The 26,045-nt window shown below is 39.1% G+C and overlaps 1 protein-coding gene across 3 annotated transcripts; it reads right to left on the reverse strand.

The window, feature by feature from the left end:
* Positions 1–153: 153 nt before the first annotated feature.
* Positions 154–26,045, reverse strand: Supv3l1 (Suv3 like RNA helicase). Of its 3 annotated transcripts, none has more exons than XM_004846180.3 (15): positions 25,695–26,045; positions 19,912–19,989; positions 19,423–19,530; positions 18,078–18,192; positions 16,269–16,437; positions 14,387–14,498; positions 10,912–10,989; positions 9,955–10,046; positions 8,788–8,968; positions 8,094–8,187; positions 6,664–6,883; positions 4,502–4,582; positions 3,990–4,166; positions 1,221–1,369; positions 154–634 (listed from the first exon to the last, which is right to left on the reverse strand). In XM_004846180.3, exons 1-15 carry the CDS (start codon positions 25,969–25,971, stop codon positions 199–201), a joined length of 2,367 nt encoding a protein of 788 aa, XP_004846237.2. In that variant the 5' UTR covers positions 25,972–26,045; the 3' UTR covers positions 154–198. The 3 variants fall into 3 exon arrangements, with proteins under 3 accessions (XP_004846237.2, XP_021115163.2, XP_021115162.2); XM_021259504.2 differs by having other exon boundaries at positions 25,958–26,042; XM_021259503.2 differs by having other exon boundaries at positions 24,571–25,987.

The following is a 26,045-nucleotide window of genomic DNA, read 5'->3' on the forward strand; positions in this document are numbered from 1 at the left end:
GGGATTTAGCTCAGTGACACCACACCTGTCTCATAAGCACAAGGTCCTGAGTTAGACAGCCGGTACCAAAAAAAAAAAGAGTTCATTTTTCTGTGCAAAAACCCAATACAAGACATCCACATTACAGCAGACAACAAATATGTATGCACAAAAGGGATTTAAAATAGGTTTTTATTTGCAAAATTTAAAAAACAAAAGCTAATCAGAGTTGGGCTCCTTCTTCTTTCTTCTTGGGCCTTTCAACTGGGTCCCAGACTCTGTTCTTTCTTTGCCCTGTTGAGTTTGTTGCGTCAACCACTCTTTCTCTAGCTGCCTCAGCAGGTCTGGAGTGAGGAGTCCTTGCTGCACCAATCTGGAAGCAAGGGTTATCTTCTCACTGCCAGGGCTAGCTGGTTCAGCAGTTTTTCTCCCTGCAGCCTTGGTGATGTTCATCCTTCTAGTTTGGCCCTTTAAGGTTCTTGACAAAAGGGCCTGGCTCCCTGCTGACAAGCCCTCCAGATTCAAAAGCTTTTGTGACTCAGAAATTCTAATCAGTCTGTTGATGTTGCGCACCCCATCTTGGATAATACCATCCAATTCTTTCTGAAGGTCTCGAATAAGGATGGCGTCTGGAAACATATCCATGAATCGGTAGCTGAGAAAAGGACACAACACATTACAGCAACAACTCTGGACTAATTTAAATGACATGCCTACATCTTCACACTGATTAATTCCAGATGTTCTCTTTCTGAAAATTCTGTTCAGTGCCCTTGTTCAACCATTATTTTTGCCCCAACACACCTGGGGAACATTGGATTTAGGGGTCAGTAGTCTATCTCAGGGAATACTGATACTCTCCCAGGCAGACATAAGCAAGGCTTCTCAAATGCTACACAAGTGACTGCCTATATACGATGCAAAATGTGGTAAGTCTGGGATGAGCCTGAGATTGATATTTCTAAAAAGCTCCCAGGTGACACTGAAGGTTTAGGCCAAGGTCCCCTCTGAGTAAAGGGTCTCACGGACTGTCTCACTTGGCTATGTTAATGAAAATTACAAGAACTTCCCAAATCTTTTCTGGAATGTGTATAAGCCAGGGTCAAATGCCTTTATGAAAAATAAACATAGAGTATCTTGCAAATACATTTGTAGTTTAAAAGAGGGGGGAAAAAACACCCATAAAATCTTTGGTTGGCCCTATTTGAAAAACGGAGCACATAAAAGAGAAAGGTTGGTACCTTAGCCACAGGTAAAGATCTAAGACGTCATGGACAGCTTCAAGATCCACGAGGTCCTTAATATTCTTAGGTGGAGATAAAGGCCATTTGATATATCGGCGTAACCACGCAAAGGTCAGGGGCTCATTTCTGCTATACTGCCTGGCAAACTGAAAGAAAAAGCAGGAAGGAGTTTGGAAAGATGATCAGAATTCCCTTAAGTCTGTGGTTAGGAAGAAAAAAGCACAACAAAATATTAACTGTGGTTATATTTCAAGAGACTGGTTTCTTTCCTCCTTGATACTTTCCTATATTTTAAAAAACATTTAATTCTTTAAAAGGATTTTTTTTGTATTTTGTTTTTTTTAAGATGACTTCCTTGTTTTTTCAAATCCAGGGCAGTAATATGTGCCTCAGAAGTTGTATAAAGACTAATTTTCCAGAGCCTGAGTCTTTTTTTTGAGCCTGAGTCTTTTAATTATCATTTTTCAATTAACTGTCATTGTGACTTATGGGCAGGCAGATCCTGAAGACTCTCACTTCCATCATGGAACTATCATGTCACAGTCCTATAACCTCAAAGATGAGCTTCCATGTCTTTTCAGTGTTCTCTCTTAATATAAAGAAACTCTTGGGCCGGGGATTTAGCTCAGTGGTTTCGCCGCCTACCTCACAAGGGGAAGGTCCCAAGTTCGATCCTTGGTACCAAAAACAAACAAACAAACAAAAAAAGAAACTCTTAAGTAACTTGGTACAAAGCTGATTGTAAGTCGATCTTGACTCTGCCTCGTAGTAGCTATGTGCCTTGGGCAGGCCACCACTCTGTGCTTCAGCTCCCTCATCAATAATGAGACCACCATGCCCTCATCCTGAACCACAACACACAGCTGAGGAACATGCTGTGAAACCCATGCTGCACTCCAGAAGACAGGAGGCATTCTGACATATCACCTACGCTAGAGAAGACAGGAACACAACTGCATACAGTCCCTCAAGCAAGAAGCCTCTTTAGCTTCAAGAAAAAGCTGATTTCAAATGTTTTATTTCCTAATTAAGGAAAATTGTCTCTGAATGCTTAACCTAAACAAGGCCAACACTTCAGAGAGGCAGGACCATTTTAGACCAACTGTAACTAAAGATTGCTATTTATTTATGGGGAGTGGGGGTTGCCGGGCACTAAACTCAGGGCCTTACACACACTGGGCGAGCATTCTACCACTGAGCTACATCTCCAGAAAGAATGGTATATTTTTATTAAATTCATTCTGGTGCTTTCTGCTACATTTAATAAATACCAAGAAAGTAGCCATGAAAGATGAAAATGTGACCATGTTAACCTGCTAAGCAGTACTGTCAAGGATGAGTTCTCAAGTCCTCTTAAAACTCCAACAAATACTTTCTAGGTATATACCTGGACAAGGAAGACCTCTTACACACATTGTTAAGAAAAAAAGAAAAAGGCACACTGCAGAATAATTCATTATAAGATTTATGGGGATAAACACGTCTATAACAAAACCATAATTTCTACCTGTAAGTGTATGAGCCAGATATAACAGAAAAGGTCTAAAAGGGTACAAATTAACTAATAATAGCAATTATTTTAGAGACTGAGATTGGGAGTTGGTAGCCAAATTTAATCTACCTGTAATGTTTTAATTCTGTACAAAAAGAAAGCATTTATGCATTATGGCTTCTAAAATTTTTAAAATAAATTTAGAAATAGATTTGATTAGAATAGAGCTAGTATGCAGAGTGCTAAGACATACAGAGGAAAGGCCAACACTGAGTCTTCAGAGAACAGGAGGCCTCTGGGTTTAGTGGGGTAGAGAAGACATGGCAGGGGAAAGCAACAGGGCGTGTGAGAGAACAGCTCACCTCAGTTTAGTTTCCACTGTCCCCCCGCCCCCCACCATGCCCCAGCATCCTGTGACCTTGGAAATCAGAGATTTACATCCCTACACAAATGGGTTAAAGAAAGGGGGGTGGCATCGTATTCACAAACAGCAACCAATGGACCAGTGCCTTACAGTTAAGAAAACCAAATAATGTTGCCACTATTCAACCCTAATTCCCCTCCCTTCCAAATTACACTACCCAACATGAACAAGGTAAAAGTGTATCATCAGCCAGGCATGGACAGGCCTATAATCTGAAGCAGGATGACTGCCAAGTTCAAGGCCAACTTGGGCAACCTATCAAGACCCTGTCTCAAAATAAAATTTAAAAAAGGGCTGGGCCGGGGGCTCAGCGGTTCCACTGCCTGCCTCAAAAGCTCAAGGTTCCAAGTTTGATCCCTGGTACCAAAAAAAAAAAAAAAAAAAAAATTCCTAAAAAAGGGCTGAGGATGTAGCTCAGCAGTAGAGCACTTTCATAGTACGCACAAGGCCCTGGTTCAATCTCTAGCATCAAAAAGATCTTTTGGGGCCAGGGATTTAGCTCAGTGGCACCTCACCTGCCTCGCAAGCACAAGGCCCTGAGTTTGATCCCTAGTACCAAAAGAAAAAAAAAAAAAAGATCTATCATCAGGGAAAATGCCCTCCCATGAAGTAGTTTAATTATTTTTAGCTTGGTTTAGTTTCTTCACAGTGGCTACCATATAAGCTCAAATATAAGGCAAGGGCTCCTTTCTGCTCCAAAATTATCTGTAAGAAAAAAAAGTTTCTGTTTTTATAAAGTCTCAGAATACTGGGCATTCTCCCAAGTGTTTTCTTTTGAATAACAAAGTACTACTGGGGAAGAAGACGTTAATCTGAAACAACTCAAAATACCACAAAGATAAAGGCTTACCTGTAATAGTGAAGAGCAGACAAAAGGCTGCTTTTTGTTGATTGGGGCTGTGCAAAACACATACCTCACTCGTAGGCTTAATGGAATATGCTGGATCAACTCTGCAGAAAATTTAAAATCATCCATATTGCAGACAAAATAATGTCCATCAACTTGTGAAAAGTCTACAAAGATATCCTAGGGGGAAAAGGATATATGAAGTTACTGAATAAAGTACTCAAATCCATAAGAGACAATCTCTTTAATCCATAACAGTCTTCCAGAAGGGCCTGATTCATTCGCTGCCTCCTGAAGTTGAGATTTTTTTCCCCACAGCCTTCTTCCTTAGCCTGAAATACTTCCTCAGGACAAAATTCCCAAAAGACTCTGAAAGAAAATTTTCATCTGCAAGATAAAATTTCACATACAGAAACTTCACGAACAGACTATCCTTTCATGCCTGTGAGGTGGACCAGTACTTGTCTGCCACATCAACATTTTTAGAAGAGATCTAAAAGTGAGTTTCCACTTACAATGAGATTAGAAAGTGTTGTGTCTGGGAGATGGTAGGCAAACATTTCGATCTGCTCAGCAGTGGGATGAAGACCGGCTGCCTTTAGTAAAATTAAAAGAAAAGACAAGCATGAACTGCTTTTGTTTTTTATGTTTAAGGAACAGTTTCTTAAATTATTTCAAAACAAAGTTCTATGTTCACACTAAGCTCTCACCAAATGAGTTATTGCCAAGAATTTGAGCGGAGGAAAAGATAGCATTTTACCATTTATCAGAAAAATGGATGAGATGATATAGTTAAAATGACAGATTATACTCATTGAATAGTCTTTTGCTTATACTTTAATCGTATTTCTAAAACCTGTTATGACGTGATGGAGTACCAGAAAATGCTTTCCAAGATAAAACAATTTTCCAACTTTCAATTCTCCATACTCATCACTTCTCAGCCTTTTGGTTAAGATCAAGCGCAATTCTCCCCGCTGAATAAAAATGAACAAAAAGGGCCGGGGATTTAGCTCAGTGGTTCCACCGCCTGCCTTGCAAGTGGAAGGACCCGAGTTCAATCCCCGGTACCAAAAAAAAAAAAAAAAAAAAAAAAATGAACAAAAAGAACCCAGTTGCTTTAATCAGGGCAATAAAACTGACATATATACACACAGACATGAGAAAACTTCTAAAGTGGAGATCACTTATCTCTTTAACTATATATTGTAGTCTCAAGAAATGCTCACAGGAAGTACAAGGAGTTATCAAAAAATACAATGAATGTTTAAATTTTTTAAATCTTACTACGGTTGAAAGACACATTGCCAAGACTAATGGGATAAGTGTGTTTGAAGTGAGGGGGAGTATTCTGAGTGTTCTGAGGGGGGTTAATGGCAATGTTGTTTACTGTAATAAATTTTTAAATTTAAATATTCACTGTAGTTTTTGGTCACACGTCGACCAATTTACAGCAGTTTCTTTTTTTGCCAGCAATTTCTGTCAAATAAAAACATTACAGTGATTTCCCATCTACCTTAACTTTAGAAATTTATTATAGTAGGGGTGGGGAATTAACTCAGTGGTCCCGATGGCTGCCTCGCAAGCACAAGGTCCTGAGTTTGATCCCTGGTACAAAAAAAAAAATTTATTATAGTAAAAAAGATACTGTCATTAATCCCTCTCATCCACCTTATTTAGCTGATCTGGCACCACATGACCTTCGGCTCTTCCCCAAAGTCAAAATGACTATGATAGGTAAATGTTTCAAATCGATTCAGGACATCAAGGCTGCCACAATAGTGCAACTAAAGACGTACACAAGCCAGGTGTGGTGGCACATACTTGTGGTCCCAGCACTTGGGAGGCTAAGGCAGGAGAATCAATGCAAGTTCAAGGTCAGCCTGGGCTACACAGCAAGTCAAGGCCAGCCTGAACAACACAGCGAGACTGTGCCTCACATAACAAACAAAAAAAGATATATAAGAAAATGAACTTTCAAAACAGCTTCAGAAAGTGGCGAGAATGATGAGTTCAGTGTGTCAGAAGTGAGGGGGATGGGCCAGGGATTTAGCTCAGTGGTGCCACCGCCTGCCTCACAAGCACAAGGGCCTGAGTTCAATCTGCGGTACCAAAACAAAGAAGTGAGGGGGGAGTATTTGAAAGGGATAAGTGGCAATGTCTTTTACTGTAATAATTTTTTTGGAGACAGGATCTATGTAATTCAGGTTGACCCTGAATTCCCTGTGGAGCCCAGGATGGCCTTGAACTCACAGCAATCCTCCTGCCTCAGCCTCTTAAGTACTGAGATTATAGGTGTGCACCACCATGTAATAATTTTTTAAAAATGTAAATATTCACTGTATTTTCCAATCACACCTCAAAGCTGTGTGCCCACCTGAAGCACCCGTGTCCCTTTATCTCCACTTGTTATATTTCTAGCAAAAATTAAAGGAAAATCAGGTCAATTAAATTTATTCAATCTAGATCTTTCACATATACCACTTACGCTCTGACCAAGGTGTCTCTGTGCCTCTCCAAAACAATAACAGAGGACTCTCTTGATATGGTTTGCACAGCACACAGTTTTCTTTTGCTTATTCTGTTTCCAAGACTCTGAACCAGGAGTCAGAATAGTGGGTGAGGGGTGTATCCCTGTCCTCCACACAGAAGTAGTAATTAACATCTTACACTTTACCTTTACAGGATCCACAGGCCTACTTAAAATATCCTTCAATAAACCAAGGTCTTTGTGATTCATTGTCGTAACTTCTCCTTCTTTAAACTGTGAACTGAATCTGCCAGCTCGGCCAGCAATTTGCAGGGCTTGAGAGGTGGTGATTGGTTCTATTTCTTTCTCTCCCTTTTCATTTATAGTGGGTTTTAAAAGGGAGTAAAAAATAATTCTCTTTATGCTCCTGAAATAGAAATAAAAGTGATCCCACAGACTCTGTCACTTGGGTCATCATAGAAATGCTCATTTGCTATCTTGCAAATATTTAAAAAATAAGAAAAAGAGAGCCAGGGATTTAGCTCAGTGGTTCTGCCGCCTGCCTCACAAGCACAAGGTCCCGAGTTCGATCCCCAGTACCAAAAAAAAATAAAAATAATAATAATAGAAAAATAAGAAAAAGACTTTTTTGGGTAATTCTTGTTCTACAGGTAGTATGCTTTAACAATTATGTAAATTCATTAAAAATCTTCAAACTACACATTAAGCATGGGTGAAATGTATGGTACATAAATTATACCTTACTAAAGCTATAGAAAATGGCTCTTTTTATCAATGACCTACAGAAAGTTTTCTCATACTGTTTTTTGGGGGTTTTTTGGTACAGGGGATTGAACTTGGGTCCTTGCGCTTGCGAGACAGGCAGCAGAACCACTGAGCTAAATCCCCGGCCCTCTCATACTGTTTTAAAGTTGGCTGCCCTGAGCTCAGTGTTGCACCCCTGTAGTCCCAGCTACTTGGGAGGCTGAGACAAGAGGATTACATGAGCTTAGGAATTTGAGATCAGTCTGAGTAATATAGTGACTAAAAAGCTGCTATCAGAGTAGCTAATAGTTCTTTGATTCATAAAGGTATAGCTGCCTTCATTACCTAGGACAGAATATTTCACCTTAACTTGGTTACCACTAGAGATAATGGCCAGCCCTACATGAATGATAGGCACTTGGACACCTGCTGACTAAGAAACTGAAAACAAAGTGACAGCAGTAATAGAGGGCAGCACTCAAAAGTCCTAGCATTATATGATATTTTCTTTTTATTCCTCAACAGGTATAAGATAAAGCCCAGGACCAGGGATTTAGCTCAGTGGTTCCACTGCCTGCCTCGCAAGCGCAAGGACTCAAGTTCAATCCCCAGCACCAAAAAAAAAAAAAAAAAGAAGAAAAGATAAAGCCCAAATCTATACTATACTACCCATTCTCTTAAATCAAAGTGTTTAGTAATTAATGCCAGTTAGAAAACTGAGTAATAAAAAACTGCCATCTAATCCACTGACTAGCCACACTTATTAAAAACAAATTACTATTTAGCTCAGTGGTTCCAACGCTTGCCTCAAAAGCACAAGGACCCGAGTTCAATCCCCGGTATCAAACAAAAACAAAACACAAATTACTTACAAATTAAGTCCCATGCCAATTGCATCTGTAGCAAGCAGGATTTTGCACGGATCACTAGGATCATTAAACTTTTTTGCCTGAGCAAGTTTGGTCCCTAAAATAGAACAGTTTATATTAAATGAGTGCTCTCCTTCTTTTACTACATCATGCTAAGTATATTTTAGATACCCTCACACCCTGATCTTTTCATTTTTATGGATAAAACTTATTGTTTCAAACTTTATTTGCTTACATCCTCAAAGATTCACTTATCCTTTACTTTCACTCCTTTAAGTTGTCCCTCATACAGCAACCCAGTCCCCACACTACCCTTACCATAAACCAGGGCAGTTATTATAGATTCCAGGAGTACAATTTGAAGGACATTACTGGGTCCATATTTTAATTGACATTTCCTAAGAAAATCAAAACTCAGTATTTAAAATATAGTCTAATAATAGCAAATTACAAGGGGTATAAGGAAAAAATATTTCCACCAGGTAAACTTAGAAATACTTATTCTACGATCTAAAACACATTATATGGGGCCGGGGATTTAGCTCAGTGGTTCCGGAGCCTGCCTCACAAGTGCAAGGTCCCGAGTTCGATCCCCCGTACCAAAAAAAAAAAAAAAAAAAAAAAAAGACAATAAAACACATTATATGGCTTATAACCAAAGATTTCCTATCCAGTCACAAGGAAAGCCAAAAATTACCAGGTGGGAGACTGCCATATATAACGGCTGATTCCAATCCTCGAATTTCAATCTGTCGACTCACAGAATAAATATCATTCTTGCTAAAACAGACAATGCAGTCCCCAGGCCGAAGGTTATCTAAAGATTCTAGTGCATGATCCAGCACAGAAATGGGGGTAAGCCTCTTATAGTTTCGAACCTGCAATAAAGGTATGAAATGGTAAAATATCTCCAAGTCAACTTCTTGTGACCAACAAATAAAAAGCCTGCAAAGCAAAACAGTAGCTAAAAAACTGATAAGTACCATCATATTTCAAGGGAACAAAAAAATTCAATTAATTTTTATAAGTATTACCATTAGTTCTTATAGGCATTTCTAAACTTAATAACATATTATACAATGTTTTATACATTTTCAAAGTACTTTCACATAAATTGATTTCATGGCAATGTGATAACTTCAGAAGAGCTATTACCTGTCATGTCCATTTTACAGAAAAGTAAAAGAGAATCTAACAGAAGATTAGGTCATAAGCTTTTTACAGTTCTAGGTTTCTATGATTTGTCTCACAATGCAAAACTAAGGAACAGCAAGGTCCAGACTAAAATCGAGAATTCCTTTCACTACTTTTCACTATCTCTCCCTGAAGGCTGAACATTAAACTAAAACATGAGCAGTTTTAAAGTATTTCTTTACCTTATTATAGAACTCTAGTAAAGCAAAACCAAACTGATAATTAGATGAATACCAAATGCTGCATATATGACATATAAAGGTTTCAAAATAACAAACTTGGGCCTGGGATTTAGCTCAGTGGTTCTACCGCCTGCCTCACAAGCGTAAGGACCCAAGTTCGATCCCCAGTACCACAAAAAAAAAAAAAAAAGAAAGAAAATAACAAACTTGTTGTAGGTCTCAAAACTCAACAGTCCTTATTTACTTAATTCTAAACCAATCTGCTGAAGCCACAAAAGATTTTGTGAAGAAAGATTTAGGTGCAATGACTACTCTGTCAGAACTTCACATCATGAGGTTCAATCAAAAATATGTACAAGTGGGTCAACTACAAAAAAATGACATTTCTTTTGGTTAATTTCTAATTTTGCCACTCTCTTGAGCTTAGGAAGCCTAGGTACCCTGGGATAGCTGCTCTGCCCCCGAGAATGAAGTATTTACTCCAGTACCTCCACTTCCTCGCCAGTTGTGTACATAAGCTCAGTGACCATGTCGATAGCAGCAGATTCTCCACACAAATGGATTTCTTCAGCACAGAGTCCTATAAAAGTACAATTTAGATATTTATTTTAAAGTTCATAATTAAATATGCAATCCTTATATAGTAAAAATACCTTTTGTTTACTTATTCTTTTACTGCAGTACTATTAAAGACAGAAGGAAAAGTTCAACTCTATGGAACAAATTACAGTACTGTTTTTAATAGAGACTACATAAGCACACTAATGTGTATGAAATAATGTCTGAAATCACACAACTGAAAAACAGCAAGATATAAAACTATATGTTCTCAAAATACCACATGTATAATAAGAAAAAAGACTCTTATGAAGCATACCAAAACATTTCTAGTGATTGTATGAATATGGTAAGATTTGAACCTTTTTTTTGCATTGCTGGGGTAGAACCTATAGTTGTATGACAGACCTACTTCCTCAGCCCAAAGGCTTAAATATTTTAACTTTAATTACATGATTATGTTAATTTTATAACAGGAAAAGTGAATTTTCTGTTATTAAAAGTATAAAAAATAAAAATTTTAGGGGGGATAGTGGCACACACGTGTAATCCTAGCTACTCCAGGAGCTTAGGCGGGAGGATTTCAAGTTTGAAGCCAGCCTGAGCAACTTAGCCAGGGCCTATCTCAAAAAAAAAAAAAAAAGAGAAAAAAAGGCCAGGGATGTAGTGCAATGATACAATGCTTGCCTAGTACTCATAAGGCCCTGGGTTCAATGCCCAGTATTACAAAATAATAATAATTATAATAACAACTCATACTTCATTGACTTTTGATTGACTTTTGTCAGAAAGAGAGGATCTAGTGGACTACTTAGCAACATAAAATATAAATAAATCTCAGTGCAGATATCATAAAGCCCAGGTTTAACAGCACTAACATCACCAACCTAAAAGTGCTCTGGTCCAGGCCCATCCTCTGGCTGGATCTCTAATCATCTGAATTTCATCAATTACAGCCACTTCATCTGAAAATAAAAGAGCCATTGTGAGCAATATCATCTACTTAAAAAGTATCATTAATAATCTTCAACATCAAGATTCAAGCTTTCATCATCACCACCAGCACCCACCATTACTTACTGGGTGCCTCTTTTCTGACAGGCTTGTTTTACATATTTTAAAACCATACTTCATTTAATCTTCACTAAAACCTATGAGATTAGTATTATCATTCTATCCATTTGACAAAAGGGTAAACTGTAGCTTAGCAAAATCAGACAGTACGTGTAGGGATGCAACTCAAGCCCAGGCAATCTGGCTCCAAAGATCATGCTTTTAACCAGTCGATTGTGCTGCCTCCCAATTGAGTGGTTTATCCTATTTTCTGCAACCTCAGAGACAACATGGAAAATCTGCCTCATAAAAACTACCACATCTATACAGGAACAAAGAAGGCAAATAGCTATGCCTCTAAAACAAGGAATAGAGTGGCCTTTGTTTACTAATGAAGCTTCCCTACAACAAGAAACCAGGTAGCACTCAAGAACAGAAAGTGAAGTGGGCAGTATAATCCTGAGGCCCTAGCTAGCCTCATTCTTAGGGGATTTAAACCTATCACTTTGGCAAAAATTAGTGTCTCGCTTTATTTTCTAATGCCAAATTGCTTCCAAATGTATTATTTTATTCTCTGTAAATTATATATGTTTAGGGCTGGGGATGTAGCTCAGTGGTACCACGACTGCCTGGCAAGCGCAAGGTCCAGAGTTCAATCCCCAGTACTGGAAAAAAAAAATTATGGATGTTTAATTTCTTCCCCAAACACCAAAGAATTGAGAACATTAAAGAAATTTCATAGTGAAAAACCATTACATTAAAAATGACTTAAATAACATGCACAGTCAAAAATATGTGTATTGGAAAAAAATTACTTATCATATCTGGATATACACAAACAGGACTAGAAAAAAGAGAGCACAGTGGGCTGGGGATTTAGCTCAGCAGTGCCGCACCTGCCTCACAAGCGAAAGGTCCTGAGGTTCTGAGGTCCTGAGTTTGAACCCCGGTTCCACAAAAATAAAAAAAGAGAGAGAGAGAGAGTGAGTGCACACAGGATGGTATTTTGATTTGTAAATGTGTACTATTTAAATTTTTAAAATTTTTTTTCACACTGTTAGGGATCAAACCCAGGGTCTCATATATGCTAGACATGGGCTCTACCACTGAGCCCTCCCTCTCCCCAACATTGATTTTTGTTGTTGTTTTTTTGTTTTTTGGTACCGGGGATCAAACTTGGGACCTTAAGCTTGCAAGGCAGGCGGCGGAACCACTGAGCTAAATCCCTGGGCCCCCAACACTGATTTAAAAAAAAACACAACTATCCATTTACTCAGAAAGTTGATTACTAAAATAAAAAGTGTGAGCTACCAATTAATAATGTACAATTCCTGGGCTGGGGATTTTAGCTCAGTGGTACCATACCTTACTTGCAAGCACAAGGTCCTGAGTTCAATCCCTGGTGCCAAAAAAAAAAAGTACAATTCCTATTTTGCTTGATATATATATACCCACAAGGTACACAGAACTATTATGCATACATAATATGAAAATATATATATTAAAAAGTCTATAAAATATATAGCATGGGATTAATTAATGCAATTTTGTTCTTCCCATTTTTTTTTTTTTTTTTTTTGGGTACTGGGGATCAAACTCAGGACCTTACGCTTGTGAGGCAGGCGGCGTAACCACTGAGCTAAATCCCCGGCCCAATTAACACGATTTTGGACAGGTAAGACTGACAAGATTATGTACAGTACAGAATATTTGTTTTCTTCTCTTTGCGCATATAGTTTTTTGGGTTTTCTTTTTCAAAACTGAAGATACAAAGCTGGGAGAATACCTCAGTTATATAGTATGCTTGAGGCCCTGACTTCAGTCCTCAGCACTGCTAAATAAATAAGTAAATTCATATATATTAAAAAAAAAAAAAAATATATATATATATACACATATATATGGCTTATATAAGAAAAAAGTCAATTTTCATTTAAAATGTTTTCCAAACTATTTAAAAAGAAGTTCAGCTGGGCGTGGTTGCGCATGTCTATAATCCCAGCACTTGGGAGGTTGAAGCAGGAGGACCGCTGTTAAGTTCGAGGCCAGCCTGAGCTACACAGTGTGACCCGTCTCAAAAAACTAAAAAGAGGCTGGGAATTTAGCTCAGTGGTTCTGCTGCCTACCTCACAAGCACAAGGACCCAAGTTCAATCCCTGGTACCAAAAAAAAAAAAACTAAAAAGAAAGCAATTCCTACAAAGAACTTCATGTAACACTGTCTGTAATAGAGAAAAACTTTAAACAACCTAAACAATCTTTATTGGGAGAATGACTATAAATTTTAATTATATGTACAGATATTTCGACAAAACTAGATCTGAAAACGTGAAATAAAAAAGCTGCAGAACAGGAATACAATATGATCATCATATAATGTTTTAAATCATAACAATCCATACTAGGCAATATATGTTACTGATATAAAAAGAGCCAAAAAACATACACACCAAATACTTGACAGCAGTTAGATCCAAAGAGTGGAGAGGAAATGTGGGGAATAGCACAAAGAAAACTGGCACTATACTTATTAACATTTCAGCTCTCTTGGGCTGGGGATGTAGCTCAGTGGCACTGTGCCTGCCTCACAAGTGCAAGGTCCTGAGCTCAATCCCTGGTACCAAAAAAACAAAACAAAACAAAACAAACAAAAAAAACCCATTTCAGCTCTCTTAAGAGAAAAAGGGAATAAACACTAAGAAGAAAGCATGAGCCTGGCACAGTGGGACATGCCTATAATCTCAGCTACTCAGGAGGCAGGGGCAAGAGGAGCAAAAGCTGAAGGCCAGCCTGGGAAATTTAGCAAGACCTTGTCTCAAAATAAAATAATAAAAAAGGGATGGAATGTATGTCAGTGCTCCCTGGATTCAATCTCCAGTACCACAAGAAAGAAAAAGCAAAAGCTAGGAATGATGGCGGAGGCCTGTAATCCCAGCACTCGGGAGGCTGAGGCAGGAGGATCACCATGAATTTGAGGCCAGCCTAAGAGATGAAATTATAAACTTTAAAAAATTTTAGTGCTGAGGATCACATCCAGGGCCTTGTGTATACCAAGCACATCCTCTACCACTGAGTTCAAGGCCAGCCTGAACTACACAGCCAGAACCTGTCTCAAAAACCAAAATACAAGAGAAGAAGAAAAAGAAGCAAGCATGACACAATGTTTACTGGTAGCAAGTTCTAGATATTCATTGAACTATTCTTGTTCTAGATTTTTTAATGCTTTTTCACAATAAAAAACATGAAATATATCAAGTGCATTTTAAAATAAAAACTACAGAATTATAGTTTTTAAATGGGATATACATACAAGGAGTTGTAACACTGCACATCTCAACAGTACAAGAAACGTGGGCAGTCTGTTTCCCATCTGGCACAACTGTCACACGTTCTTCACCTGTCACCAAGTCACATGGCACACCCTGGAAAGACAAAAAGAAACCTCGACTTCTTTCTACTTTGAAAACAACAAGCAAGTTCAAGATCAACCTGGACTACACAGCAAAGCCAAAGAAAGAAGGAAGGAAAGAAGGAAAGAAGGAAAAGGAAAGGAAAGGAATGAAAGAAAGAAAATAGCAAAAATAAATTTTGGATTTTAATACTGTATTCTCTCCATTATCATCAAATGTATTTAATAGCTGAAATACAACATTCCGAATGTTTTCCCTTTTCTATAAGAAGAAAAAAATAAAAAGCTACTCTTTTACATAACATAGATAAACAGAAATAACATTAAATCCTCAAGCAACAGAATTTGTGCTTCTGGTAATTTCATCGGTAATTTCACTTTTAAACTGTACGTTTCTATGCTATTAGTTATTAAAATGAACACGAACTGTTTCTATATTCAAGAACACTATTAAGTGAAATTTAAGAATGTAAAGACCTCTTCATGTAATTCATTCCCTGAGAAGAACCAACATCAGGATATATTAGGGTAATTGACCATCCCAGTTTGCTGGAGACTGAGGGGTTCCTCGGAATAAAGTACTTTTGGTGTTAAATCTGGGAAAGTCCAGGCAAACTGGAATGGTGGCATTCTACAGGACTGCATCTAATCATGAAGGAACATCAGTCACATCCAAACTGAGCAACAGTTTACAACCCTAATGACCTGTAGTCTTTCAAAATGTAAAGGTTATAAAAGACAAAGGAAGACCAAAGAATTATTCCAGATCAATGGAAACTACAGGAATGACAAATACAGTGTAAGACCTCGCAGAGGATCCTATGGAGGAACATAGGAACAGTATATTGTTATTAGACAACTGACAAAATTTGAATATGTACTGTTTATTAATAATATTCTAGCAATAGTAAATATCCTACTTTAGGAACTGGGTGTACTAGTGCATGCTTTTAATCCAGCTACTCAAGAGGCTGAGCCAGGAAGGTTGCAAATTTGAGGCTAGACTGGGCAACATAGCAATACCCCATCTCAGGTAAATAAATATGTTTCAGGTTTCGGGTAAATAACCTCTGGTTATGTTTGGAAAAAAAAAAAGTCCTAAGCAAGTCATGGTGATGTATGTTTGCAAATCCAGCACTCAGGAGGCTGAGGCAGGAGAATCACAAGCTGGAGGCCAACCTAGGCAACTTACACCTTGTCTCAAAATAAAATTTTAAAAATTAGTGGAGGCTGTAGCTCAGTGTTCCTGAGGTTCAATTCCCAGTTACATCCACCAACACACAACACAAAATAAATGAAGCAAGCTAGGGCCTAATGGAGTAGGGTAGTGGATTTAAAGCTATCTGCATGCTATTCTCTGTATTTCTTTTTTTCTTTTGCACCAGGGATCTCGAGACCTTGTGCTTGTGAAGGCGCCGGAATCACTGAGCTAAATCCCCGCCCACTTCTGTATTTCTTTACATATGTGAAGCATTCTATAATATTTTATTTCATTCATTCTAATGTGTACATTTTTTTCACATTTTAGTACCTTGGAAATCAGGATGCATCTTAACCACTGACGACCTCTCAGAGCTCAGTTGGCAGCATCTTTTCTTTTCTTAATTGTACATATAACAATGGTACCTCTTACAAGTCATAGTTTATTAGGTCCATAGAAATAAGGTAATTTTTTTGTTAACAGTAAATTACTACATGTCTTTTCCCCAGGTCCACTTTCACCCTCAAAAAAGAAAAGGAACAAGGAAAAAAAAGAAGAGGAAATACTTGGTAATATACTAACAGCAGCATTACTCTTTTCAAAGATCTCGTGTGCCAGTAATTTTAAAGGACCACAGTACACTCCAGATTTTGCTGAAAAGTATTTCTGGATTGCATGATAAGTCTTTCCACTGTTTGTGGGGCCTGAATGAAATATTATCTTCCGCTGTATAGCTCTGGCTTCTGGGTACCTAAAACATAAGTGGTAAACAGCTTAGTTCCATTAACTTCAAAATCCATCCTGGCAAAGACATCAATGGGGGTCCAAATTAAATACCCTCTTAACAGTCACACAAGTCTTTGAAAAACTAAACATCTAGTTTCACATTCACATTAAAATAATTACTGATTTCCAAGAATGACATTAACTAGCAGGTAGAAAATCCAAACTGCAAATTAATTTCTTTGATATTTCCCCCATTGTACAATCTCTTTTCTTCATAAGTTACTAAAAACAAGTTTAAACTGCTTAAGTCTCAAAGACCTGTTCATATCGTTCTCATAGCTCTAAACATTTGATCTTAAAAACAAATATTCCAGGCCTCTGAATTTCAATCTATGCAAGTCTAATTGAGTTTTCTGCTTCTAGTCATGATGGACCAAGTGGTTAAGGAGTGGACTTGCCCTCCCCCAGTAAGCAAGTACAAAACTGAGCAAGATACACGCAGCAATTCTTTGGGGCTATGGACAACAGGCAGTGCAGGACTGTGATCCCTGAAAGAAGGGAACGCTAGAGATGAGACCTAATTGCCCAGTAGGGCACAGGAGGTGGAACCCAAGCAAAGAACAAAGTTCCATTGACCAGAGCAGCAGAGATCAAGCTCAGAGGTGATGAAGTGGCTAGAATTTGAAGGGCAGAGTATGGAAGAGCAGAAAGATTGCAGGGCAGGGGAGCTCTGAAGTCTGTGTGGGTTCCCTGTGGGTCCTTGACCAAGGGTGGACTGAGTATGTCTGAGGGAAGAACCAGCAAAACCCACAAGACAGCAAACCACAAGAGATCAGCGGAGTCTGAAAGAGGCCTCAAAGTGCTAGGAGATCCTGCTATTCCAGCTTAGGGGGAAAGAGCTTGTTAATACCCAGGCATTCAGCTGAGACACCAAGAAGGCTACAGCTCAGACCTAAGGACAAAGCCCTGAAGTAGGGCTACTTCAGATCTGTCCCAATAGGGCTGGGAATTTAGCTCAGTGGTGCTGTCCCCACCTCACAAGTGCAAGGTTCTGAGTTTGATCCCCAGTATGGTGGGGGTGGGGGGGTGGAGACAGATCTGCCCCAATAAATGGTAAATCCAAACTTAATCAGAATCAGAGAGAGATACCAGTCAACTGCCTGAAAGAATTAACTACCTGTTTTCTCAGGGAAAAATAACAAAAACCAAACTCCTTATCTTATGGCTTCTATCTAGATGTCCCCCCAAAGCCTCACATGCTCAAAAGTGGGGCTTTTGGGAGGTGACTGGATTATGGGTGTGTGAAACTGGACTCTCCTGATGGGTTTATAGCTGGGTGTGATGTTGGGAGGAGGTAGGTCACTGTGGGCATGGCCTAGAAGTATATATCCTTCCTACTCCCTTGATGTCTCACTGCTTCCTGCCTACCATACCATGAACTCTGTCTCCTCTGCCATGCCACCTCGCTTTGGAGCCAGCTGACAAGGGACTGAAACCTCTAGAATCTAAAATAAACCCTTCCTCCTTTAAGTTGTAGGTGTTAGGTATTATGTCTCAGCAACAAAAGTAACTAAGACACCCATCTGGCAAACAATAAAATACAATAATCAGTAGTCTCCCAAAACTAGAAACTGAAATTTTCATATCCACAAAGAAAAGACTAACCAGTTAGGGGGTATTCTTAAGTCACTGATTTTACGTAGATCATCTTTACATTCCAACACAGGAAATATTTGTTTGGCATGTCTCAAGAAAAATGGAAATAAATCATCCACATGAGCTGGAAAATAAAACAATGCATTAACATGTGCAATCTAAAGGTTATCCAAACTCAACTCAAGGAAACATAAAATTGACTGCCAACCACTGCATTCTACTCCCCTAGTGCAAACAGGTAAAATTAGCATTGAATAAAAAAGAATCAATCTAGACACATCATTTAAGTGAAAGCCTGCAGTTACATGAAGAGACATGAAATTGTAAACGTTTAAAAATTTTGGTGCTGAGGATCAAATCCAGGGCCTTGTGTGTACTAATCACACCCTCTACCACTAAGCTATGCCCCCAGCCATGTGCAAAGACCATAGAGAAACAAAACATGAAAGTGAACTGATTTCTCAGCTAGAATCCTCCACACCTTAGTGGCTCTGAGTGGGGCACATCCCATTCTGCTTTATATCCATGTTCTCTCTCAGTGTCTAGCACAAGGTAAAGATCTAAGAGTTAAACATATTGAAAAATTATAACCAAAGCCAAACTTCCCATGGGAATAAAATGATGATGTTCTTCCTTTTTTTCTTATATAGCAATAACTTTATTCTGATATAAGGGAGAAAAACAATCTATGACAGAAACAGAATCTGCCACGCATCAGTTCTGTCATATGAGAGCTCATTTCATCTGGCCTATATATTTTTTTTTTTCCCATTAAGTTTATTGGTACATTTTCAGTACAAAATACAGTTACATTCATCATTGGGATCTTGTACCATTACATGAGTATCTTGGTTCATCTGGCCTATATTAACGTTCAACAGAAAGCAGATGATGACTGAAAAAGGCCCAGTCTGTTGTGGTTTGTGTTTTTGTGTTTTAAGACAGGGCCTCAATATATAACCCAGGCTGGCCTCAAACTTGCAATCCTCCTGCCTCAGCCTCCCAATTACTGGGATTATAGGCATGCACCACCAACATCTAGTACGGCTCCCATTTAAGGCATATGTGGACTTACTAACTTCATGAGGAATCTAATGCAAAACCAAGGGCTGGGGATTTAGCTCAGTGGTTCTGCTGCCCACCTTGCAAGTGCAAGGTCCTGAGTTCGATCCTCCGTACCAAAAAAAAGACCAATGCAAAAGCAAAGTGATCTAGAAGGCTTCCTATGAAAGTGGTAAATTATTTACAGGGAACCTTACTAGGATATATTCTAAAACAAGTAAGCTCTGCTGGAGAAGTAAGAAGAAAAAGAAAATATATCCAATAGGATTTTTTAAATTGTCTAAATACTTGCCTGCATGGAAGCAAATATCATTCAAAATAATGTGAATGTCCACATCCAGGGAATGAGATTGCATAATATAATTTCTAAAGCTGATGAAGGCTTGGTGGAAGAGACGAGCTGCGGAAAACACAAAAGCAAAACACATGAAACCTAGTTTTTAGTTCTCATTTTAAAAGCATACATACAAATCACAACAAACTCAATGTGTCTTTTTATTATTCTTATGGTAATAATCCAGGACAGCTAGATTACTGAGATTGGGGCTAGAACTGAACTCCTAGTACAACACACAGGAAGGCCGACTACGTAGCCCCTCTCTGCGAAGAGGGCTATGGTGAGTTTTGTCAGCCTCCTGCCAAGAAGCAGAGGGCAGAGACTCATCTCCAGGCCACAACTGTGTACTTATCTCCAGGCCACATGAGGTGCCACACGATACTGACAAAACTGTACTCTTTAAGAGTTAATACAACAATTCTAGAAAGATGTTATTGGTCTTACCATCCAATCCATAATCAGCACCTAGTTTCTGAATTTCGTTCCTCTTATAAAACTTATCTAAGATCTTCTTTACTTCATCTACAAGAAAGATAAAAAAATGTTAACATACTTCCTACTTTAGAAAAATGTCCTGGGCCAGGGATTTAGCTCAGTGGTTTCGTCGCCTGCAAGCGTAAGGACCTGAGTTTGAGCCCCGGTACCAAAAAAAAAAAAAAAATGTCCAAAAAGCAAATGAAACTTGAAGACACAACAGTAAAGATGTCATCTAATATACATTGCAAAAACCTGAAAGTTTAGTTGATCCCTATTTGTGCATTAATGTGAGACGAAATGACTAGAAAATAATAAAGTCAAACAATATGATAACCCTGCTACACTGCAGAGGAATGGGCAAGGTGCAACAGGCTCAGAGCTAGCCTCTTTTATCAGGCCACTTTTAGATATTATGATGTTTTGTGTACTTTACAGCCATTCTGTACATCAAACAATGAGCAGCTAAAAACACCTGGAAACAAAGCCAGTAAGCAAGGACCAGACCATCATGTTTTTATGCAAATGACTCATGGAACCGAAATGATTTTGCTTTGAAGATGATGGTTTTAGGGAGAACAGATTACTCTGTTTTGTTCTCGATGGCATAACTCAGATCAGTGGAGGTGAGGGAAGTAGATTCCAGCAGAATTTACATAACTACTTCCTATAATGAGAACAGTAAAAAGGGGTTGTCTCACAAAACCAGAAGTACACAAGCAAGAATCAGATGGCTGCATTTCAAGAGGAATAGCAGAGAAATCTGCTACAGGAAAGACTGAATTAGAAGCCTGTTGAATTAACACAACACTATGAACAGATAATTTTATAGGTGAAAATATTTTAAATTAATCAAGCTAAGATTGCACTAATGTTGTACATGTTAAAATACTACTGCTATCATTCTGTAGAGACAAACACATGACCAGCCACACACACTGCATTTCTAAGAGGCCAAAATTGAGGACGCAGTACTTGCTCGTGAAACACAAAAAGCCAAATAGCCTGTATTTCCTACCTATCAACCACATTTTCATGCAGCCACAACATATTCAACCGTCATCTAAGAAATTAAGCAGGAACAAAGCATCCCACTAACAGAAATTTGTTTTAAATAATGACATTTCAAAATTGCTAGTTTAACACATCTTGAACCACTGGTGGTACATGCATGACTGTCTCATTGGTACCTGATAGGCCCATCCTATGCTCCCAAATGGGACAGTCACGCATATACCTGGCAGTGAGACAAATAAACTGCAGTCCCATCATGAAGATTTTAGCCATTATACCTGCCAACAATGTCCAAGTGCTGCCTGGCCCCCACGATTGGTACTTCTGGGTTTCTTTTACTTTGTATTTAGTAAAAGTAATTGTTTCTTTGTAACAACAGTGTGAAAATCAGACAAAAGGTTGAGAAAAAGCAAATGCAATTGCTTAAGAATATTCTGTTGACCTATAAACACAATACAAACTAAAGACAGATCACATAGGGCCTGGCATTTAGCTCAGTAGTTTCGCCACCTGCTGTGCAAGCGCAAGGACCCGAGTTTGATCCCCGGTACCAAAATAAATAAATAAATAAAGACAGATCACATTTATTTAGAATTAACCTATTTTCTCTAATACTCCCATGTTATGTAAGAATCATGCTACTATACTTAATTTAAGTGCTTAAAAAATGTGAGGTTTCAGCCACATGCAGTATCATACACCTGTAATCCCAGCAGTAGGCAGGCCAAGGCAAAAAAGATCACAAGTGCAAGGACATCCTGAACTACATAGTGAGACCCTATCTCAAAAACAAAACAAAACAAACACCTGTCTTATTATGCTAAGAAATCAGTCACAAAAGACCACATACTATAGTATTTAAATAAAATGTACAAACCTCTCATGGTGGCACCTGCCTGTAATCTCACTATTCTACAGGCTGAGGCAAGAGGATCACTAAGAATTCAAGGCAGTTTTGAGGGCCAGCAATTTAGCTCAGTGGTGGCACCGTCTGCCTAGAAAGCGCAGTCTGCCTTGAAAGCACAAGGTCCCGAGTTTGCTCCCCATACCAAAAAAAAAAAAAGCCAGTTTCAGCTACATAGTTGAGTTCAAGACTAGCCTGAACTATGTGTAGTGAGACCCTGTCTCAAAAATAATAACAATAAAATGTACAAAATAGGCAATTCTACAGGGACAGGATGTGGATTAGTGACAACCTGGGGGTAGGTGGAGAAGACTGGGACTGGCGAAATGGAAAGTAACTCCTAATAGATACTGGGTTTCTTTTGGTGTGAAGAAAATTTCTAAAATGAAATTAAGGTGATGATTATACAGACTTACAAATATACTAAAGCCTAATGACTTACACATTTTAAGAATGAACTTCTTGGTCTGTAAATTTTTATATATATATATATTTTTTTTTTTTTTTTTTTTGTACCGGGGATCAAACTCAGCACCTTGCGCTTGCGAGGCAGGGACCCCGAACCACTGAGCTAAATCCCCGGCCCTATAAATTATATTTTAATAAAGCTGTTTTTTTAAAAATTAATTATTACACAGTCAGATGTGGTGGGGCGCACACCTGTAATCCCAGCACTCTGGGATGCTGAGGCAAAAGGGTTACGGTTAGTGTTAGGATTTGAGTGAGTTTGAGGCCAGACTGGGCTACATGGGGAGTTCAAGGTCAGCCCGGAACATAGAAAGACTACTTCAAAATAATAATAGTAATAACAATAATACAAAAAAGTGAGATTTCTCTGGACCAGTATTTTATCCAAAAGAATTTCTAAAATTCATTATTAATTTTTTTTAAATAACTGCAAAATATTAACAATGCAAATAGCACTGAAAAAAATTAACCTTTAGCTGTTTTGTTGTTTCAAACAACCAACAACCAGAATGAGCCATGTGCTGATGTATCTGCCAGCCATGGACAGCCAGGGTGCAACCTTCCCCCTTTACTACTCCGTTTGAGATGACCCAAAACTTCCAGCTTAGCCAACATTCCCAGGAAGAGGAGGGCCACACTGCTATTCGAAGTAGCTGTGGGCTAGGAATGTTGCTCAGTGGTAGAATACTTGCCTAGCATGTGCAAGGCCCTGAATTTTATTCCCAGCACTTAGGGGGTTGAGGGCCTCACTACTAGAACTTTTGAACGCTTAAATTTTTCATTTGTAACAGCCCTTTATGAAAAAGCAACAAAGTAAAAGGCTTAAAAACACTGTTATGGTGAAGGCAGTTGATTATGGGTGTAAATCATCCTCTAGAAAATTCATACCAGCTATTAACACTAAGGAGAAAGCAGCTTAGGAAAAAAATCCCTCAGTTGTACAATAACTTAAAAACACATAATTATTTGGCTAAATCCTCCCATGAATTTATTATATAGGTAGGGCAGACTGTCTGTGTCCCTAAGGGCATAGTTTTTGTTTTTATTTTTTTTGGTACAGGGGATCGAACTCTGGACCTTGTGCTTGCGAGGCGGTGGAACCACTAAGCTAAATCCCCAGCCCCCTAAGGGCATAGTTTTTCCAGGTTTCACACTCAGGATGACAACCCAGCAATTTTTAATTCCACTTTTCAAAAAGAATATGTTTAGTACAAGTGATACTAGTTTATATTTGCTCATCTTATTCTTTTCAAAGAGCTTTGCCAAACACATTAAGTTGGTTTTCACAATCTAGACATGCAAGCAGAGAAAACATTATTCTCATTGTACCAATTAGGAAAGGTCAAGTAAGTTGCAAATTAGGCCAGTCTGTTAAGTACTGTATGACTCACAAATATGAACATCTTTTCAGTCATAGTCAATCTACAGCCATGTGACTAAATGTGTTACAATAAACTAGAATAAACAGATAGGTAAGACACATGGACACACATACATACAGAGTACCTAGTGTGTGACTAGTACAGTGTGCCTGATACACAGTAGATATTTAGTATACACTGTACTGAGTGAATGTGTCAAAAAGAGATACAGCAGTGACTTGTGGCCACCCTCTCCTGAAGCTCATATGGAATCTGGTGTATGAAAACAATCAGTGATCAAGCAACTACAAGTGTGATGAGTGTCACAGCAGAGGAACTAGAGGATGCTAGGGAAGTCTAGAAACTTAACCTTTGCTATCAGAAGGCAGAATTTCAGCTACTTTAAAGAATAAAGAAGAGTCAGCTAGATTAAAAATGAAAGTGAACTCATGGATTGGAAGAAAATATTTGTAAACTATACATCCGATAAAAGGATAATATCCAAAATATATAAAGAACTCAGCATAATAGCAAGGAAACACATAACTCAATTTTTTAAAAATGACCAAGGGGCCAGGGATTTAGCTCAGTGGTTCCAACGCCTGCCTTGCAAACACAAGATCCTGAGTTTGATCCCTGATACCAAAAATAAAAAATAAAAAAATAACCAAAGAACCTAAACAGACATTCCTCAAAAGACATACAAATGCCCAACAGATATATGAAGAAATGTTCTCTGTCAAATCTAACCGAAGTTAGTTCTGGGGACAAAACTCACTGCCATTCACTCTGGAGCCTGCGGTGATTAGGTACCTCCCACCTTGGCAAAGACATCTTTATTAAATTCTGTCTTGTATTACAATGGATTATTCACATGTTCACCTGTTTCACAAGACTGTAAGTTTCTTGAAAGGTGACCAGGACCTGTCTTCTTCCTCTTGACAATCACCATAAGACTTCACGGTGTTAGGTTTGTTCCCCCGCCCAGGCAATGACAAAGAATCCTGAAAGTTCTCCTCTGACCTTTAACTGCCTCATCTCTTTCCCCTTTTTCGGAGATAATACTCTGGGAGCCCGGAGAGGAAGAATAATGCCAGGAAAAAAGTGGCAGATCTCCTACCAGCTGGGGGTCAGGGGCTGAAACGTCCCAACACGAGGGTTTAAACCACTCCAGACAGTGAAAGCGGTAAGGTCATTCTGGAGCAGGATGTTAAGAATGAACCCTTTGGGCCAGGGATTTAGCTCAGTGGTTTCGCCCCCTGCTGCGCAAGCGCAGGGACCCGAGTTCGATCCCCGGTTCAAAAAAAAAAAAAAAAATGAATTAACCCATCAACTGGAAACTGGATAAAGAAAATGTGGGGTTTTTTTATAAAGTGGAGTACTACTCAGCCATAAAGAACAGGAAACTAGAGACATTTATAGATAAATGGAAGCATATTGAGGCCATCCTCTTAAGTGAATAGGACACACATGTGTAAATACCGAATAGTTTCTCTAGTGTGATAAAATGAAAGTGTAAATAAGAATTAAAATGATTAAAAAGAATAACTGATAGTTTGAAATAGGAAAAGGTCCAAAAGTGTAGGGGTAGTGGGAGGGGAAGGGGAAAGGGAAGGAAAAGGAAAAATTATGAGAAAAGAAAAAAAATGGAAACGAAATCTATGTAAGGTCTATGTAGGTCTATGAAGGTCTATGTAAGGGCGGAGAGGATGAAGGGAGCACAGGTAATGGGGAAAAAAATAACCAAGATACATCATGTACAGGTACAAGCACCCAATGATAAATGTAAACGTACTGCATACCTAAAATGTACCAATAAAAGAATTTTTTTAAAAAAATGAATAAAGACGCAGCCCCAACTGTTGAGGGGACTCGCAAACCAGACACGGAGAAAGACACGGCCAGGCACGACGACTGCGCTCGAAGGGTCCTCGGGTCACCAGGAGGAAGGGGCGAGAGCTTTCCTTTGCCCGGTACACACCACCCCCGCCGCCCTGCTCACTCACTCTTGTCCAGAGGCCGGGTTAGCTCGGCCCCGACGTCGCCATCGGTTCGGGGGCCCTGAGGCTTCACAGTTAGGGGAACGAACAAGGATGTGTTCGGGGCTTTGGAGCCACCGGACTCAGAGGAAGAGAAAGCTGCAAGGGCAGAGACGCGCCCTAGAGCCCCAGGAAAGGGCCCACAGTGAGCGCGAAGGGCATGCGAGCAGACAACCCTCCGGTGGCCAGCCTGGCGCCCGGCCGGGAGCCAAGCCCACAACAAAGCGCACCGGGGAAAGGACATCGAGGCTGCAGGGTCCGAAGGAGCCTGGGGCAGCCCTGCGATACTGCGGAGGGCAGTGACGCGCGCCGCCAGCG

The sequence above is a fragment of the Heterocephalus glaber genome, unplaced genomic scaffold, assembly GCF_053883595.1.
Source record: "Heterocephalus glaber isolate CG9 unplaced genomic scaffold, H.glaber_assembly_v1.0 deba00001497, whole genome shotgun sequence".
Lineage (NCBI taxonomy): Eukaryota > Metazoa > Chordata > Mammalia > Rodentia > Bathyergidae > Heterocephalus > Heterocephalus glaber.